This window comes from Heterocephalus glaber, unplaced genomic scaffold (genome assembly GCF_053883595.1).
Source record: "Heterocephalus glaber isolate CG9 unplaced genomic scaffold, H.glaber_assembly_v1.0 deba00000943, whole genome shotgun sequence".
NCBI classification, from domain to species: domain Eukaryota; kingdom Metazoa; phylum Chordata; class Mammalia; order Rodentia; family Bathyergidae; genus Heterocephalus; species Heterocephalus glaber.
This window is the reverse complement of record NW_028258175.1, coordinates 2,551,675-2,569,075: the sequence shown is the minus strand read 5'-3', so window position 1 is coordinate 2,569,075 and position 17,401 is coordinate 2,551,675. Positions and strand designations below refer to the sequence as shown.

Genomic DNA, 17,401 nt, shown 5'->3' with positions numbered 1-17,401 from the left:
GCCAGGAGAGAGACGGCCCTCAGCACCCGCAGAGCCTGGGAAGGGCCCGGGGTGCCGCTCCTCCTGTGACTGGGCTTCCCGGGGTTCCCAGCCCATGGCACTGGCACGGTCGGCCCAGTCCTGCTCTCAGGGTCACCACCTCCTCCTGCCCTTGTCCAGCCAAGGGCCACCTTGTCCCCCGGTGTCCTCCACCTTTCTGCCTCACCCAAGAAAGAAGGGTTTGTGTCTCTCAAAATGCATCATGACGCCAATGCAGAAATCTCAGAAAGTCTCGGAGTCAGAGAAAAAACCCACCTCTCAGCCCTCTGTCCCGTGTTCCTCACTTTGGCTCAGTCTCTCCCAGCCTGGTCCCTGGTGCCCAGGGTCGTAGTCGGTGTCCCCGCCGTCCTGTGGCTCCCCTGTCCTGTGTTATCACAGAGCCTCCTGATTGCTCAGTTCCGATTTACTTAACCATTTCCCTGTTCTGAGATATTTTAGGTGATCCTGAGCATGTGTGTGTGTGTGTGTGTGTTTGTGTGTGTGTGCGCGCGCGCACCCTTGCGTTGCCAGTATGCATAACTCTAATCAATGTCTTTGTGCAGATGACCTTTCCAATGTGCGGAATAAATTCTCCACAGGGGCAAAGAAATCCCAGAAGTGGGAGTGTGGGCTAAAGGGCCCTGAAATATTGCATGTTTCCCTGTTCTTTCTTTAACCCCAGTGGTTGCTTCACTGGGCCTTTATCAGCACTGGCTGTTCTGAGTTCTTTTTCCCTTCTTAACATTTTGTCTAATTTATGGATGAGAGGGCCCTGTCACTGTAGATCGCTTTAGCCACAGCTGTGGCCAAAGCTGCTGCAGCCTCTGCATGGGGCCTGGCGGAGGAGTAAGGGGCGAGCCCCCCCCCCCCCCGCCGCAGTCTCGGCCACACCTCTGCTGCCCCTTCCCCCACCCACCCCTCCTGGCAGGTTGATTGATGGCATCAACATCACCACGGAGGATGAGCACATGTGGCTGATCCCCTTCTGGCCTGGGCTGGACCATGTGGTCACGATCCGCTTCGACAGAGCTGAAAGCCTGGCTGGCCTGCGCTTCTGGAACTACAATAAATCTCCCGAGGACACCTATCGCGGGGTGAGCTGGGGACGTGGCCACACTCAGGCCACTGTCAAGGAAACAGACCTGTGATGAATGGCTAGTGATGCTGCCGGAGAGAAGCGTGAATCCTCGGGACTCTCCAAGTGGAACTGGGGGTGATACGGGGAAGGAGCTCCCATTTCCTTCCACAAGCAGCAAATGCAGACCCAGGAGCCCCGTGTAGCCAGGACCCAAGGCCGGGTCTGCTGGCGTGGGGCCCTCGGGGCCAGGCCTGCGGAAGGGCTCTGTGTGCTCTGCCATTCACTGGGTCTCCATCCCAGCTCTGGGCTACAGGGTCACGGCCCCTTTCTCAGGGGAGTAAGTGGAGGTTCAGAAAGGTCCAACCATGAGCTGAGGTCCCACAGCTAGAATACCCGGGCCTGCCAGACGAGGCCACGCTCCACTTCCACACTGTTCTTTTCTTGCTGGTGTGAAAAGAGCAGGTTTCTAAGGCATGGCCTCTGTGGGAACAGGGAAAGGTCATCAGAAGGGCACTTCCCTGGGCTCGTCTGGCCTCCAGGCCTGGGAGTGGATGGCACTGTGCCTCCCGTCGCATGGGTGCAGCGGCACAGACCCTGCCTCACAGTCCTGAGCAGGTCCCTGGGCACCGTGCGGCTGTTTCCCCTGCGCCCCTCAGCTGAGAGGGACCTGGTGCCACCTCCCTCTGATGGGCTGGCTCCCTCTGCGCAGTGCAATCCACAGGCCAGGACCTGGCCTCGGCTCCTGAGGTCCCAGACCTGGGTCCTCAGTGGCCTGGGTCACTGTGAGCACCACCCAGGCGGGCACTGACAGACAGTGAAGATGCCTGTTCTGCCTGGCGTGTGCTCTCAGCCCTTAAATCCCCTGAGCCGTTCATGTCAGTCTTTCCATTCGAGCTTCTTGGAGGCTGGGGTCTCAACCTGGAGCTCTGGGTTCAGAGTCCCCACCTCGCAGGCCTGGCCCCTCAGTCTCGGGGTCCATGCTGAGGGGCCCTGGAGGGAGGAGGGAGGTGCGGCAGACACGTGGTGTGAGAGGGCAGGGCCCCTGCCTCAGGTCCCCACACCAAGGCCCTGCGATCCCCTTCACTGTGGGTTGGAAGCCGGGGCCTTGGACGCCCGCAGATGGGGCCTCACGCCCTTTGGGGCCCGGGCAAGGTGCTCAGCCCCTCTGCCCTCCAAGCAGATGCTGCTGGACAGGAGTGGGCTCTGGCGGGTGACGGCGTCTCCTGGGCCCCAGTTCTGCTCTGGAGTCGCTTCTGGTGACTGCTCACAGGGGCAGTGCCAGCAGTTCCGGGTTTATGCCCTTCCGGCTCCCAAGTCCGAGAAAAGCAGACTCCCCTTATGAGATGAGGAGCCTCCGTTCCTCCGTTTGGGCCACAGGTCCTGAGGAAAGCAGAGCAGAGAGTGGTAGAGGTGGAGACTGGTCATGCCTGGGTCCGGAGCATCAGGCAGAGGCAGTGCTGGCTCGTAGATGCAGCTGTGCCAGAAGTAGCTGCCCTGCCCTTGTTGGGTTCACAAGGGAGTGCCCAACATAGACGATGAAGGAGTTATCCCTGTGACCCAAGGCAGGGCTCCTCCCGCCCGCACACCTTCCTGCATCTCCCAAAAGGAAGCTCCAGCAGTTTGGTCAGAAAGCTGTGCCCGTGTTGCTCACCGTGATGGTGCAGGTGTTGGGGAGAAGCTGACCCCAGAATCTGTGCTCAGAAAAGGGTCCCGGCCGTGGCTGCCTGCCACCCACACCCGGCCATAGCACAGGCAGTGCTAGACCACCTCAGACCCCGGCGTTAGGACTGAGCTGCTGGTGGGGCACACCTCCGTCGGCCTGCAGAGTTCTGGCTGGGACCGGGAGGTGCCACCCAAGTCCACGGGAACTCGGCAGCTGTCCATGAGCACCCACAGTGTGGCAGAGCGGGAGATGGCGTCACTGGGGTCTGTGCCGCCCAGAGACCTGGACACTGCAGGATGCGCCGTGGGCTCTGAGCAGGCAGCAGGTGGGCCTGCGGTCCCGGCGAAGGCGCAAGGACAGGGTGCTGTGTGACCCGGCGTTTGAAGGAGGCGAGCTGCAGACGGGGGGTGGCACGGGGCACACTGTGCAGGGGTCATCTGGACGTTTCGGAAGTTAGCAGGTGGGAGAAGCGAGGCACAGGGAGGCTCAGCGATGGGCACGCACCGCGCCCGCACCCTGGACCTGTGCGATGTACTGCCGCAGCCACTGCCACTGGTGACGTGGTGGGTCCTGTGCCACCCCTGCAGCTTGTCCCCCACAGTCGGGCTGAGTCCATCTGGGCCTCTGCTCTCGGCCAGCGCAGGGTGCCACACCTGGCAGGAAGTGGGCCGACACTGGGGCGTGGGCTGGGTCTGTGGGCCTGGGGGGCAGAGAGCCAGGCCGGGCCGTGCTCCGGGGACTCCGAAGCCTCTCCCATGAGCTGTGTCTCGCTCACCAGGCCAAGGTCGTGCACGTGTCCCTGGACGGCCTACGCGTCTCTCCTGTGGACGGCTTCCTCATCCGGAAGGGCCCTGGCAACTGCCACTTCGATTTTGCTCAAGAAATCCTCTTTGTGGACTACCTGCAGGCCTGGCCACCGTCCCCACCGGCCAGGAGGTGAGGGCCCCGCACAGCCAGGTGACGCCAGCCCGCACCACTGCCCCAAGCCGCTCTGAAGTGTGGCCCACAGGGTCCTGAAATGGATGATCAAATGCAGTGCTTTTGGGGCAGGCCCTTTCCTGCAGCTCCACAGAGCCTGTGGGCCGCACGCCTGTCTGAGCTGCTTGGGTTTTTCCCAGTCTGGAGTGCTTAAGACTTGAAATGCTTCGCTGTGCTTCCTGCTGGGAAAAGAGGCCGCGGCCCGCCTGGGTTCCAGAAATGCCCACTGGCTGGCTTGGCCCGGGCTTTCCTTCTCTTGTTTCTGTGTTCCTTATTTTAAAAGACTCCAAAGAGCAAAATAGAGCCTCACATCTCATAGGCTCACCGGGGTTTCCGGCCAGTCCTGCCGTGCAGTTCATAAGGGTTTGTAAATGCCACGTTGCGTCTGCTCATTTGAACCCCTCAGTGCCTGAGCACGCCAGGCCGGCCTCCCAGAAGGGAGCGAGCTTCCCTCCCGTGCCCAGGCTTCCTGGGCTGGTCACTTAATTGGCACATTTCCCTTGAGCTTAGAGGAGACCCAGGCTGGGCGGGAGGTGCCTGCTGAAGACCAGGGAGAGCTGGGCAATGGAGGATGGCTCTTCCTCACTGGCTCAGGTCTCTCTGAGGCCCTTCGAGGCACCCTTCCAGCTCCCGCCCTCCCGGGAGGAGGACTCTGCCCATTCCGGTGTGGAGCGGAGGCTGCTGGGGAAGCCACAGCCCAGGGCTGCCCATCTCTGAGCCCGCCCCGCCCCCGCCTGCTCTCCAGCTCTCCTGGCCACTGCTGTCCGCATAGCACCTTTCCCTCCCTTCCCTCAGCCCCTCCCACCTCGGGCCTTTGCTCCGCCACCGCTGTACTTGGCCTCAGACCTCAGTCCTTGCCCAGCCACCCTGTCACCAGTGTGGCCTCTGCCGGCCTGTGGGGGAGTGGGCAGGACCTGGGCTCATCCCAGTCCTAAGGCCCTGAGCCAGCCACTCGGGCCTCTGGGCCCCAGAGCCCCGTCTCCGGGGGCGTTTAAGAGTGGGTCCACATCAGAGGAGCAACTCCTGCCGGTGGCCGCCCTCAGGGTGCTGAGCCTCCTTGTGAAAAGGGTCGGGCACTCAACTGCCACAGTTCTGCAGAGTCCACTGCCCGGGGGCGGCGGCGGGGACAGACCAGTGGCCTCGGGCACTGGGGATCCACAGTGCTGCTCTGTTTCTCCAGGCTGGACACGAGAAGCCTGGAGCACGCAAGCATGGACTATGAGGCCCCGCCCATGCCCTGCGGCTGTATCCTGCTCCCACCACCAGCTAGGCCAGCTGAGGCAGGGGGCCCAGCAGCTAGTATGCCATGCAGGAAAACAAAGGCAAGGGAGGACAGGACTGCCCGACCTCAGGTACACTGGGTGCTGCTGGGGCAGCAGCAGTGATCCTGGATCGGCAGGAGGCAGCGCAGGGGACCCAGCGTGCAGGGTGGGAGCTGCAGAAGCTGAAGCTGGGCCAAGACCAGGCAGGGAGGAGCAGGGACAGGAACAGCAGAGCTCCAGCATCCTGGCCTCTGAGGGCCACATTCTCAGTGCATTGTTTGTAGTAGCACAGTCCCCAAACAGCCCTGGGTATTGGCCGCTGGGTACGGCTAAGGGCGTGGAGAGGACGCCTGACTCGCTCAAGACTGCACCTCTGGGAAGGGTAGACAGAGCTGATAAGCCAGGTAGCTGCCCCCACAGCCCTGTTTCTAGCTGTCCTGCTCTGGAAGGATTGCCTGAGGCCACACTGTCCCTGGGAGCCACTGCCCCTGCCCCTGGGAGCACAGAGTGGGCAGGAAGCTGGCCGTGGAGGGCTCAATCCCTGGCCGGTGCCTGTCACCTGCTGCGCCCAGCCCTCCTACTGCCATGACACTCACGGGCTCCTAACGCCCTGCATGCTTGAGAGGCCTGGGACACCTTCAACTCATGGGAGGAGAGGTCTATTTTGGCTCACAGTTTAGAAATGCATCTGCGCTCAGGCTGAAACAGGACAGGCGCGGCAGGAGGCCTGGACAAAGGAGAGCTGCTCCCAGCCCAGCGACCAGCAGGGCAGGGAGCGAGAGGAGGAAGGAGAGGGGGACGCACCTTACCCGGTGGCCCCATGGCCCCCTCCACAGATCCCACCTGCTAAGGCTGCATTTACCTGCAGCACCCTATGATTCAGTCACCTTGGAAAGTCCCGCCTGAGCTCAGGAGGCAGTGGGGACCCCCACATGTAACCATGACAGGGACTGCGGGCAGCCATGCTGCGATCTGGTCCTTTTACAGCCAGGGAAACTGAGGCATGAGAAGAGCCCTTTGTTCAGCCCCAGTCAGTAAGCCAGCGACACCTTATCTGCTCCTGGGCCCAGAGTGAAGCCACCCTCGCTGTGTGAATGGACGAAAGCGCAATGCACGTGCATTTTGATGAGCTTGCATCTCCCAGAGAGAAGAGCGCCATCCTCTCTCCATCTGTGTGCCCTGAGGTCCCTGCCACCTCTGTCCTAGCTCTCCTTTGTTCCCCAAAACTCAAGTCTCCTTTCCTTAATCATGCATCCAGTCATTTTCCAGTTCCAGCTCCTGACCAGCTGGGGCGACCCCTACTACATTGGCCTCACAGGGCTAGAGCTGTATGACGAGCAGGGGGAGAGGATCCCCCTGTCGGAGAGCAGTATCCTTTCTGGACAGGATGGGCGCGGGAGGCCGGGGGAGTGGGCACCTGGGATGGGCGGGAGATGTCCCTCCAGGAATCTGACCCGGGGTGCAAAGTGCTGCTGGGCTTTGCTTACGGGGGCCTTCAGGAGAGAAAAACGGGAGTTCCCAGGTGCACCTGCTGGGGCGATCCCATAGCCCCGGTCAGTCCGAGAACCACAGGTGCTTTGGCGTTCTAAAGGCTCTGACAAGGTCTGCAGGAGAGCCCTCCAGCATAGCGCTGTCTGGCTGTCTTAATCGTGGGACCCCTTACCTGTGGTATGCCCACACTGGAACTGGCCGACTGCCAGCCCAGTGAGTTCTGGAGCATTTTGCGTTAGTTGCCACTGCTTTTTAAAGAAAAACCTCATCCCTGGCTTCAGGAGAAATTGGCAGTGCAAGGCCAGCGGCCACACAGCAGCAATGGCTGAGCCAAGTGCCACTGCCCTTCCTGCAGGAGAGCCCTCCCATCCACCTCAGCCCCTAAATGCATTGCTCACATTTGCTGTGGGCTCACTGCCGGGCACAGGACCCCATCTGCCCACATGGCAGCCCTGAAGGAAGTTTGTTGGTCTCCCCACTTCGCGGAGGAGCACCTTGGACGCAGAGGTACATGGCTCCCCAAGGTTGCACAGCCCGCCAGCCTGGCTCAGAGCATGGGGCCTAACCACCAAGCTGCCCAGCCACTATGCTACACAACCTGCTGCAGCCCTGTGCCCTTGAGTCCATGGTCTCTGACCCACCACAGCCAGGAAGGGCGGGGCAGGGTGGCCCCAAGGCCAAAGCCAGGCCCCCGTCCATTTTCTGCCTTCTGCTAGCGCCCTGTCCCCAGCCAGCTGGGATGGATGATCCTGATTTGACTTCTTTTATTTTTTTGGTACTGGGGTTGCACCCAGGGCCTGAGCCACATCCCCAGCCCTTTTTTACTTGGAGACAGGGTCTCTCTAAGTCACCAAGTTGCCAGGCTGTGCTCAATCCTGCGATCCTCCTGCCTCAGCCTCCCAGAGTAGTGGGATCGCAGGTGTGCGCGCCCACGCCTGGCTGTGCTGACGGACTTTTTGGTCATCACCAGCAGTTGCTCGGCCATATAAGGCACCAGTGACCACAAGATGAGGGAAGAGGCCTAGTCCTGTCCCCTGAATTCCCCAGGCTTCCGTGGGCCCTAACAGCTGAATGGGTCACAGTGCCACCCCTCCCGCCAGGGCAGGGAGACCTGGCCTGGCCTGGTCACACCAAGCAGAGCCCCACCACCTCCTGGCCCTGTGGAGAGGAGACACTCACGTGTTCTGCGGCAGCACAAGAACCCCCTCTCCCACTGTGCCCTTGATGCCGCTGCCCTCCACACGCCCCGAAACCCTGTCCCCCACTTCCCACAATGGGTCCAGTTTAGCTGTGGCTTCCTGGTTACCCGAGCAGCGGCCCCCAGCCCTGCATCCCCCCTACATGGCTTTGGGTTGCAGCCCCTTAGCTGCTGTGCAGATATCGCCGCCTTCCCGGACAGCGTGAATGTGCTGGAGGGCGTGTGTGGGGACGTGCGGACCCCCAACAAGCTCATCGACCAGGTGAACGACACCAGCGACGGCAGGCACATGTGGCTGGCACCCATCCTGCCAGGCCTGGTGGGTTCCCTGGCAGCCACCCTGGCCCCGGGTGGGTGGGAGACACTGTCCCTTCTCTTCTGGGATGGGGCAGGCTGCTTTGCTGCCGTGCCTGAGGGGTCAGCTCCCCTGACTGGCATTTCTTTCTCTCAGTTTGGGGAGGGGCTTCTAAGAGGGGCTCCAGGAGGATGGGGCTGCATGGGAGTCTGCAGCCAGGGTCCCAGGGGAGCAGGCCGGAGGCATGGGCCCCTGCTGTTCGTGCCTCTGCAGTGCGCTCTGCTCTCTGCCTTCCAGCCGGGCTCCTCCCTTGCTTTCTGCCCCTTCCCTACATCCGGACCACCTGACCCCAACGTGGCTCCCTGTCTTCTTTCTGACCCCAGATCTGCCTGGTCAGCTCTTCTGACTGCTGACTCGGTTTCCCGCCATCAAGCTCTACACACTGTGGTGTTGTCTGTCCTTGGCCCGAGGCCACATGGCGAGCCTAGAGTCGGGCTTCAGTGCTGGGCCTGGGGTGGCAGTGTGATGAGGGGCAGGCTGGGGACGGGTTGGCCGGCACCCCTCATCTCATCCCGGGCCAGGTACCCGAGCCAGGAGCACAGCAGGGAGAGCCGGCCTGCCCTTAGCCTCCCACAGCGTCACAGAAAGGAGCAGCAGCAGCCACTGCGTGACTGGTGTTTGTCAGAGGCCACCCTCACACGGGCCGGGAGTCCCTCGGTGTCCCGAGCTGGTTCGGCCCCTGAGACCCCGTGCCTGTGTCTGCCTGCACCCCAGGAAGAGGGGCTCATGCCTGGCCCCCACTGGCTCCCTGGCACAGCCTGAGGCTGTGTCCCCCGCAGCCCGCCCCTCTGGCTGCAGCCGAGAATCCTGCAGAAAGCTGCTTTCTCTGTTTGGTCTTGCAAGGGGAGGTGGGGCAGAGCGGGGCTGCCTGGGCCACTGCTGCAGCTGGGTCTGCACTGAGCTGGGTGCCTCGCCTGATCCAGGCGGAGCCTCTGAGCCACATGCCGAGAATTACCCAGGGTTCTTCCAGGCCTCTGCTTTGCTTTTCATTTCTGCTTCCAGGGAAGGACGAGTAAGAGTCAGGCCGTGCTGGGTGCCGAGGGCAGTGCTCCTCGGCTCGGGCCCTTTGGCCCACAGAGCAGCACATGATTTCTGGGCCTGATGTGGAGCCAGGGAGGCTGGGGATGTTCCTGTCCCCTAACCAGGTTTAAATGAGAGCCACATCGCCCAGGAAAACAGGCCCTCCAAGAGCCAGCTCAGCGGTTTGCTGCAAATGCAGCCACACGTGACCTGACTGGAGATGGGCTCGGAGGAGATGAAAATCTGCGGGACTCCAGCCGCTGGGCAGCGCTGCCCCAGGCACCTCCGGCCAGGCCCTGCCCTTCCCAGCACCAGCCCTGCAAGCGCCTCTATTTGCAAACCTGCCTGTTTAATTAGCTCTGCTCTCTGGCAGGTGAATCGGGTTTATGTGATTTTCGATCTGCCCACCACCGTGTCAATGATCAAACTATGGAATTACGCGAAAACGCCCCAGCGAGGGGTGAAGGAATTTGGCGTAAGTACTTATTAGCTGAGCTTTGGAGATAATTGTGCTCATTGGTAATTAGGCCACTGGCAATTATCATTTGTCGCAGTTTGATTTACTTCTCTCTGTTGCAACCTCAGATACAAACCCCCAGTGCTCAGATGCATGCAGAATTTCCACCCAACTGTGGATCCAAAACCGCCCTGGGGCGAGGTGGCTGTGCCCTCATGGCCCCTGCAGAGGCGTGGTGGTCTGGGGAGTGTGGGACAGGACAGCAGGGCCCTGGGCCAGAGACTGGTGGCTAAGAGCTTCGAACCCCAGCTTCCTCCTCTGCAGCCTGGTCACAGTGCAGGCCACGCATGCCAGCCCTGCCCCAGAGGAGAGAGCCTTGGCCCTGAGCACTCTGCCCAGAGCTCTGCCCAGGGCCCGTCAGGAGGGAGCGGAGGGGAGGGGAGGGTCCCTCAGCGCCTCCCCGGTGTCTGCCCAGCTCCTAGTGGACGACTTGCTCGTGTACAACGGGGTCCTGGCCATGGTGACACACCTGGCAGGGGGCATCCTGCCCACGTGCGAGCCCACAGTGCCCTACCACACCATCCTCTTCACCGAGGACACGGACATATGTCACCAGGAGAAACACACGGCCATCAGGTGTGTCCTCACCCCACCCACACCTCCCCGCCAGCGCTGACGAGGATGGAGGGCCGGGACACTCGGCCCAGAGCCTGACCCGAGCTGTGCCTCCCTTCCCGCAGCAATCAGGTGGAGGACCAGGACGTCCAGATGATGAATGAGCACCAGGTCATCACCAACTCGAAGAGGAAGCCGAGTGTCGCAGATCCAGGTTGGCTCCTGTCCCTGCCCAGCGCCAACCCAAGCCCACCTGGGACTTTGGTCTGGAGAGGGGTCTGGCGGCCACCCACACCCACTCTGCCCCCGCTGCCTGGTACTCCCTCCAGCCAGGTGCCTGCTGAGGCTGGGGAGGGCAGCGCTGGGGGTGCCGGGGAGTTCAGGGCAGGGAGGGCAGAGGCGCTGTGTCCGAGGGGGCAGCCCTGTGCCAGGGGAGCTGTGCCAAGGACAGAGCATCCCCAAGGAGGTGACTTTTGGATCCCAAAGGATCCCAGTGTGTGCCAGGTGCGCGGGCAAGGCCTGGGGCCCATGTCAGCGCCCACTCCAGGCATGGGAAAGGCCCAGCACGCCCAAGGGGTGGGACTTCCCTGCAGACTTGGGGGTGCTGATTCTGCTCCCTCTGTCCTCTGCCTTGACAGCCCTGCGTCCCAAAACCTGCATAAGTGAGAAGGAGACATCCAGGCGGTGGCGGTGCTGACGGCAGGAGGGAGAGCCGGCCTCCCGCCAGGTGGCTCTGTCACTGTTCCGAGCAGGGCTCGTCCCTTGCCCTGTCTCCAGTGTCGGGGCTGGAAGAGAACCATGGGGTAGAGGGACAAGGGACTTGGGAGGAGCCGCGAGGCACAGGAGCCGAGTGGAGGGGATGGGCTGCACTTCTGGGCGGGGTGCAGCAGTGCCTTCTCCTCACGCCCCTCAGGGAGTTGGTCCCGCAGGGGCGGGGCATCTGTCCCCTTGCCAAGCCCAGGACGGGGTCAGCCGTGCTGTGTGACCTACGGGGGCGGGAAGCGAGAGGCACAGGCAGCAGTGGAGGATGCCCACCCCGCCTTGCCACCAGGACTCGTCCACTCGGGGCTCCTCCCCAGCTGCTTCCCAGTGAATTGGAAACGCGCCTTGCACCGGTCGGAAAGGCCCAGAGCATATCCATTTCCATCTCCGTAACAAGCTTGGATCAGGGGCCTAATTGGCTTCCCAGTGGTGGGTAATTTCTCGTCTCAATATTAATCTGTTGTTTTCCTGGCACCGGGCCCGGACCGCACAGCACTGTCCTCCAAGCGTGTTCCTATGCAACCACAGCGCAGCACATACTTCACAAGCTTCCCGGCCTGGGCCCAGCAGCTATGCACATGCACTTTTCCTTTGGAGCGGGCTGATGTGAAGATAAGAACTGCCTCTCCCAGAGAAGATCCATCTCACCTGTAGCGCCAAAGCTCTGTGCCCAGAGGGGTTGGGCACCCTGTGCTCCTGGGCTTGGCTCTCGGCCCCAGAACCAGTGGTGCCGCTTCAGAGGGAGCCCCGGCCTCCTGTCCCACAGGGCGAGGGCAACAGACTTGCCCGGGAGCCGGGGCGAGCACCACACACGCTGCCCTCAGAGCCAAGCCGACGTTTATAATGGTTGTATGCACCATGCCATGTAGGAGAGAAAAAAGCTGTACAGGCATTAACTCTAAAATAAATTTCTATTTTTTCTCTTGCAAAATCAATAAAAGATGTTATTGGGAATAGAATCTGGTGCGCTGGATTTGGGGTCAGACCGCGAGCCGCCTGAGGCCGGCTGCACAGTTCAGGCTCTGAGTTCCCTCCGCACCTGCAGGCGGGTCGGGTCCCTGGCCAGCCCACTCCGTGGAGTCCCATCGTGCCCTCGGTAGACACATAAGTGGAGCCCGTACGAATATGTGAACCCTCCGGGCAGGCTCTGGCGTTGCCCTCACCACATGAGAGAGGTCGTGTAACTTCCTGGGACACACAGCTTTGGAAGCTGCTGGTCCATGTGCAGATTGTAAGACACCCATCAAGTAGCTGGGGCCGGGCAGGGGTGTGTGTGTGTGCGTCTGAAAATCCTGGGAGTCTTTGGCCTTGGATTCGCCTTCATCACATGTGGATCCTGGGGCACCATCCCCCAAGAGGCCTGATTCCTGGGCTCCTCCCTCCTGCTCCCCTCTTCCCTGCTTCCTTCAGGTAGTGGGGGTGGGCCCTGGGTTCTGGGTGAGGCAGCCCTGGAGCCAGAAAACGATGCAGTTGGCCAGTGGGGGTCCAGGCCGCAGGCAGGAGGGCTCTGCACGTGGCACATCCTGCCTCTGTGCTGGTGGGGAGGGCCCCTGTCTGGAGGGAGCTGTGCCCCTTCCCAGACCCCTCCAAGTGTTGAGGAGGCAGGGCCTGCTGTGCCCTCCCTGGAGTTGGTGGTGCCCCGGGGGCCCTGGGGGCTCAGGAAGGGCCCAGCCAGGGCCTCTGCACCTCAACCCTGGCGAGGCCTTGCTGGGTCCCCATTCCTCAGGGCCGGGCCAGCCGTGTCGGGGAGCAAAGCTGGCCTGCTGGAACCGGGGCGCCAGGACAGCCTCAGCGCCTGCCGTCCCGAGGAGCCACATTCTCGAGGGCATTAGGGAAGCCAGGTGCCCAGCTATTTTTCATGTGAATGCAACGGTGCACCGTTGCCTCAACTCAAGCAAACAGACAGCCAAGCGCCAGCGTCCGCAAGGAGAGGGATAGAACATCAGGGGTGGCCCTTGGGTCGTGGGGTAGCGGTCTGGCTCAGCTGTTCCGGGGAGCTCTCCCTCGGTCCTGCGCTTCCCACCCTGTGCGTACCACCCCGAGTCTGTGACCCCAGGCTGCAGCGTGGCTGGCGGGCTTGGAAAGAGCAGGGAGGGCTCCCAGGAGCGCCAGGCCTGGGCCCCTCGGATGCCCGCTGTCCTGCAGTGGGGAGGACCAGCCCCCCTCGGTCGCAGACTCTCTGTCGCCCCCACGGAAGGCCCAGACCAGAAGGGCCCAGCCTGCAAGTGCGTCCCTCCCCCACCTCACCCCCCAGCAGTGGTGCCTCAGGCCTGGGGTGGGGGGCCCAGCCTGGAGGCTCAGCCTGGGGACTGCGTCTAGACCACCTTTAAATCTTTTCAATTAGTTGCCTTCCCGTCCCATTGGGGTTCAGGCTGCAGTTCAGACTCCCAGCTTCTCTGGGCAGGAACAGAGGCCAGGTGGGGACAGTGCTGCAGGCCCTGGAAATCAGGCCGGGTGGGGCACCCAGAGAGGTCCGGCCCCAGGACTCCACCTCAGGCGTCCAGCCAGCGACACCACTGAGCTGGGCCGGGCGGCAGGGCGAGGCCTGCCTGTGCTGTCTCCAGGCCCCAGAGGTGGCCCTGATGGTGCGGGTGAGTCCCGGTGTTTGCCACAGCATTGCTCACCTGCCCGCCTCTCATTCTGCGACAGTGACAACCGAGCTCTAACAGCCAGCACACAGGACACCCTCAGCCCACAGAGCTCATGGGCCTGTAGCCGAGGACATGGTCCTGGGGCCGCGCGCCCCTGCAGCCAGCTCCCCACGCCCTGGCTGTGGCCTCGTGAGCGGCTTTAGCACCGGCCTGGACTGCCTGGCCCGCTCTGTGGACTGTGGTGGGCGCCGTGCACCTCACCCTGGACTGCACCCCTCAGGCTGTGGGGGTGGGGGGTGCTCCTTGTCTCCCCTCACTGCCCAGACAGTGGTAGCTCTCCTAGGACAAGGTAGCTCTCCCTCCCACTCCCGGCCTCCTGGAAGCTCCCAGGCTCAGCTGATGGCCCGGGAAGGGCACTGGCCTTAAAGCCAGCTTCCCATGGGCTGAGTGCAGGCCACCCCACACCCCTGGGCCTCCCCACCCGGCAGCCTGCACCCTGCCCCCGAAGTTCCCTGGGGGCTAGAGGGTGGGTGTCCTGGCCCCACCCCCTTGGCCCCTCCCAGGCCCTCACTCCCTGCGTCCCCCCAGCCACTCCCCTGCCAGGCCACAGCCAGCGGCTGGGCACCACCTCCTCTAAGGCAGAGGCCCGGCAGCGTCGCCCTAAGTGAAAGGAGGCCCGCAGACGATAGCAGGGACTTGGCGCCGAGCAGGCCTGGGACAGCAGGGCCTGGTGTCTGGCCCTGTCTGGTCCTGGGAGACCCCAGGTGCAGGGGGTGGCTTTTCTTCACAGCTCATGGTCCCTGCCCTGCAGCCGAGCCACTGCCATGCCTGGGTGGCCGCCCACCAGCTCTGCACCCCTTGGTCCCAGCCCTGCCCTCAGATGGGGCCAGCTCAGCCCCGGCCCTGCAGCCGTGCCTCCGGCCCACACGTGCTCGTGTTGGGGGCAGGCACAGCCTGTGCTTGTGGGCCTCAGAGGCTCCAGCCCCTGAGCTCCACGTACCCTTGTGTCCTGCAGGCGCTTCTGTGCAGAAGCCTTCTTCGTCCGGACCCTGGACCGCAGCTGAGGCCCCCAGCCTCTCCCTCCGGGGCTCCTCAGCAGCCCCCTGGCTAGCCCACCACTCCTCGTGTCTGTCTTCCACAGCCAGGAGAGCCCAAGTGCAGCCCGCTGTGCGCAGCCCTGCTGACTCCACTGAGCCCGAGGTGAAGGACACGGCCCTGCCGCCCACGAGGCCCCATGCTCAGACCCAGGCGAGCGCAGCGGCAGCTCTCCTGTCCCCACCCCAGCTCCTGCATGGCGCACGGGGCTTCCTCCCACCCCAGGGCATCACACATGCTGCTCCTCCTGCCCACTCATTCCCTTGCTGCTCCTGCCTCAGCCTTCAGGTGCGGTGCAGTGGCCCTGTGTGGCAGAGGCACCCACTCCCCGCTCTCCTGGGGATGCTCCTCACTGCTCCATCGTTATTTTTTAGGCCCATGAGCACGGCGTCTGTCCACTGCAGTGGAGGAGACCCTGGGGGAAGGCAGATGTTTCTGGTTCCCATGGCAGCTCCTGTGCCCAGCTCAGCTCCTGGCACATGCCAGGCCTGGGTAACTACTTCCTGCAGAAGGAGCCACAGCTGGTCTGTGCTGGGTGCAGGACTCGAACCCAGGCCTGCCTGCACAGCCTGGGTGCTGTCTCGTGTGCTCACCTCCACCCTCTGCGGCTCGTCCCAGGGGCTGAGCCCCTGCCCGCCTCATCCTCAGGCCTGGCTGCTGAAGATAATGCCCATGAATCACGCTGACATTTCCATTACCCAGGGAGATGCCTGTGTGGCCTGGAGCGGGCTCATCACCGGCCCAGCCTGGAAGGAAGCCAGCCCCGTCGCTCAGGACAGCCGGGCAGGCCCAGGGCTTCGAGGTCCTTGGACCCGGGCCCAAGGCGATGCAAGCAGAGGGGGAGTGAGCCAGCACACCCGGCTCCACAGGCGCAGAGGCCCCACTCCTGCTGCACCGGCAGCCTGTGGGGTGTAGCGAGGCAGCCCGGGCTCCCCTGTGCATGGGGACCGGGTGTGCAGCCCAGCCGGGGACAGAGCTGGCCAGGCTGTCTGCGCCCCCTGCACCTGCGGGCCCCGGTGCTCTACCCTCTGCCCCTCTCCTGGCAGTGGCAGGAGGACGGTGGCCACTCAGGCGGCAGCTGGGATGCGCTTGCTGTTGCCTAGCCAGGGCCTCTTGCTGTGTCCAGCCTTCCCAGAAGGAGCCGGGAGCCCAGGCCCACATCCTCTCCCTCGCTCCCTGCTCGTGACAGTGGCCCTGTTCGAGGCGCCCACACCATCATGACAACCACGCGCACGAGTATTTATTTAATGTTTTCTTTACGCCAACTCTCTTTTTACTGAAATGCCTATTTTGGCTTCACCCTAAGCAGTAACGTCTGTGAATTCGGTGAGGTGCCTGTTACACGTTATTTTCTAATACACATTTACATAAACACAACTATTAAAATAGCTTAAAATTTTGCCTGTGTGTCAACTAAAGTCCTCTCCCAGACCTCCTGGGGCCCGTGTCGACTTCAGAAGGACCCTGGGCAGCGGCAAAGAGCTCTGAGAAGCCTGGCGAGGGGCTAGACCCCTACCACATCCTGCCCAGCCCGGGTCCAGGTGGCTCCTACCTGCCAGGGCCAGAGCCCGAGGTGGCCCTTTCAAGGCCTTCGTGACTGGCTCGGTCTCAGCCCCACCCAGACAGTCCTCAGTCCCACTGAGTTAATGAAAAGTGATCCACAAGTCACTCACTGGACCAAACAATGCAGAATGAATGCACGCACACACCGCCCGGTGTCCCCGGGAGCCTGAGACCTAAAACCTCCAAAGTCCCCATCTTTCTACCCTGCACCCAACCCTAACCTGGGGGCTCGGCCACTGTCCCCCTGCCATGCACCCCCTCCCACCGAGCACCAGAATCTGCCCGCCCGCCTGGTCCCCAGGGCCACTGTGCTAAGCCAGATCCCTCTCCTTAGCTTCCCGTGTGGCTGGGGCTCCTGCAAGCCTGGGGCCCCGCTCCCCAGGCCACTGCAGAACACCAGAGAAGCCTGTGTCACTGCCCGCACATCAGCCTGTTCACCTGCACCCCTTTAGGAGGGAGGCAGAGGCACAGTCCTCATGCAGTGGATGGGAAACTGAGGCACGGAGGGGTCTGAAGCAGGGGAGGTGGAATCTGAAGCAGTAGCCCGCCCCTGAGCAGGGCAGGTGGCGCGCTGCATGCAGAACTATAATCGCCTGTCTTATCACCTGGCCCACCCCTGAGTGCTCCTTTGCCCGTCTGTAGTGCCCGCCACAGTGCTGGGACAGAGGGAGCACCACGAATCTCATGATGGGAAGGGTGGGTGGTCAGATAAGAAGGCTGGGTGAAGGGTGGAGGCCTAACACACAGAAGGAGGCACCTGAAGGCTGCAGGATGGAGGAGTGGAGGTGGGTGATGGACAGACGGGCGGGCGGGTGGGTAGATGGATGACGGATGACGGATAAGTGAATGAGAACAGTTCTACTTGGTGGAAAGCTCTAGAAATCCTTCTGGGAAGGAAGGCTGGAGTCAGGCACCCTGGCTGGCACCCAGCTCTGCCCTTTGCCAGTTCTGTCGTCTGAGGCAAGTTTCCCCATCTCTGTTTCCGCTCTCATTTTTAAGATGGGAATCAGTCCAGCTTATGTAAAGGTGGCCTAGACACAGGGCAGTGTTCCCGTGGGGTCCCAGCCCAGGGTGTGGGTTGGGGCCCCTCTCTGCCCACCCTGGATCCAGGGCAGCACTGTCAGCCCGTGTCCATCCTGCCTGTCCCTTAGGCCCGGGCCGTACCACACATGGCTCTCACTTCCAGGGTCCGTGGTGACAGGGAGGACAAGGCAGCCACAGCCCAGAGCGGCCAGCTCCATACACTGCGAGAACA

At 62.5% G+C, this 17,401-nt stretch overlaps 1 protein-coding gene across 22 annotated transcripts in view; it reads left to right on the top strand.

The window, feature by feature from the left end:
- Katnip (katanin interacting protein) overlaps nt 1–11,856 on the top strand; it is a 179,218-nt gene extending 167,362 nt beyond the window's left edge. For 19 of the 22 annotated variants that reach the window (XM_021237361.2, XM_087208835.1, XM_004856004.4 and 16 more), the window contains 9 exons: nt 947–1,112; nt 3,538–3,695; nt 4,918–4,982; nt 6,258–6,368; nt 7,868–8,007; nt 9,437–9,538; nt 9,996–10,156; nt 10,261–10,349; nt 10,774–11,856. In XM_021237361.2, coding sequence (XP_021093020.1) covers nt 947–1,112; nt 3,538–3,695; nt 4,918–4,982; nt 6,258–6,368; nt 7,868–8,007; nt 9,437–9,538; nt 9,996–10,156; nt 10,261–10,349; nt 10,774–10,832 — 1,051 coding nt within the window. In that variant the 3' untranslated portion in view covers nt 10,833–11,856. Of the gene's footprint in view, nt 1–946; nt 1,113–2,797; nt 3,085–3,537; nt 3,696–4,917; nt 4,983–6,257; nt 6,369–7,867; nt 8,008–8,366; nt 9,539–9,995; nt 10,157–10,260; nt 10,350–10,773 lie in introns of those variants that run through there. The other 3 variants (XR_015450358.1, XR_015450359.1, XR_015450360.1) reach the window with 3 other exon arrangements.
- The last annotated feature ends 5,545 nt before the right edge of the window (nt 11,857–17,401 follow it).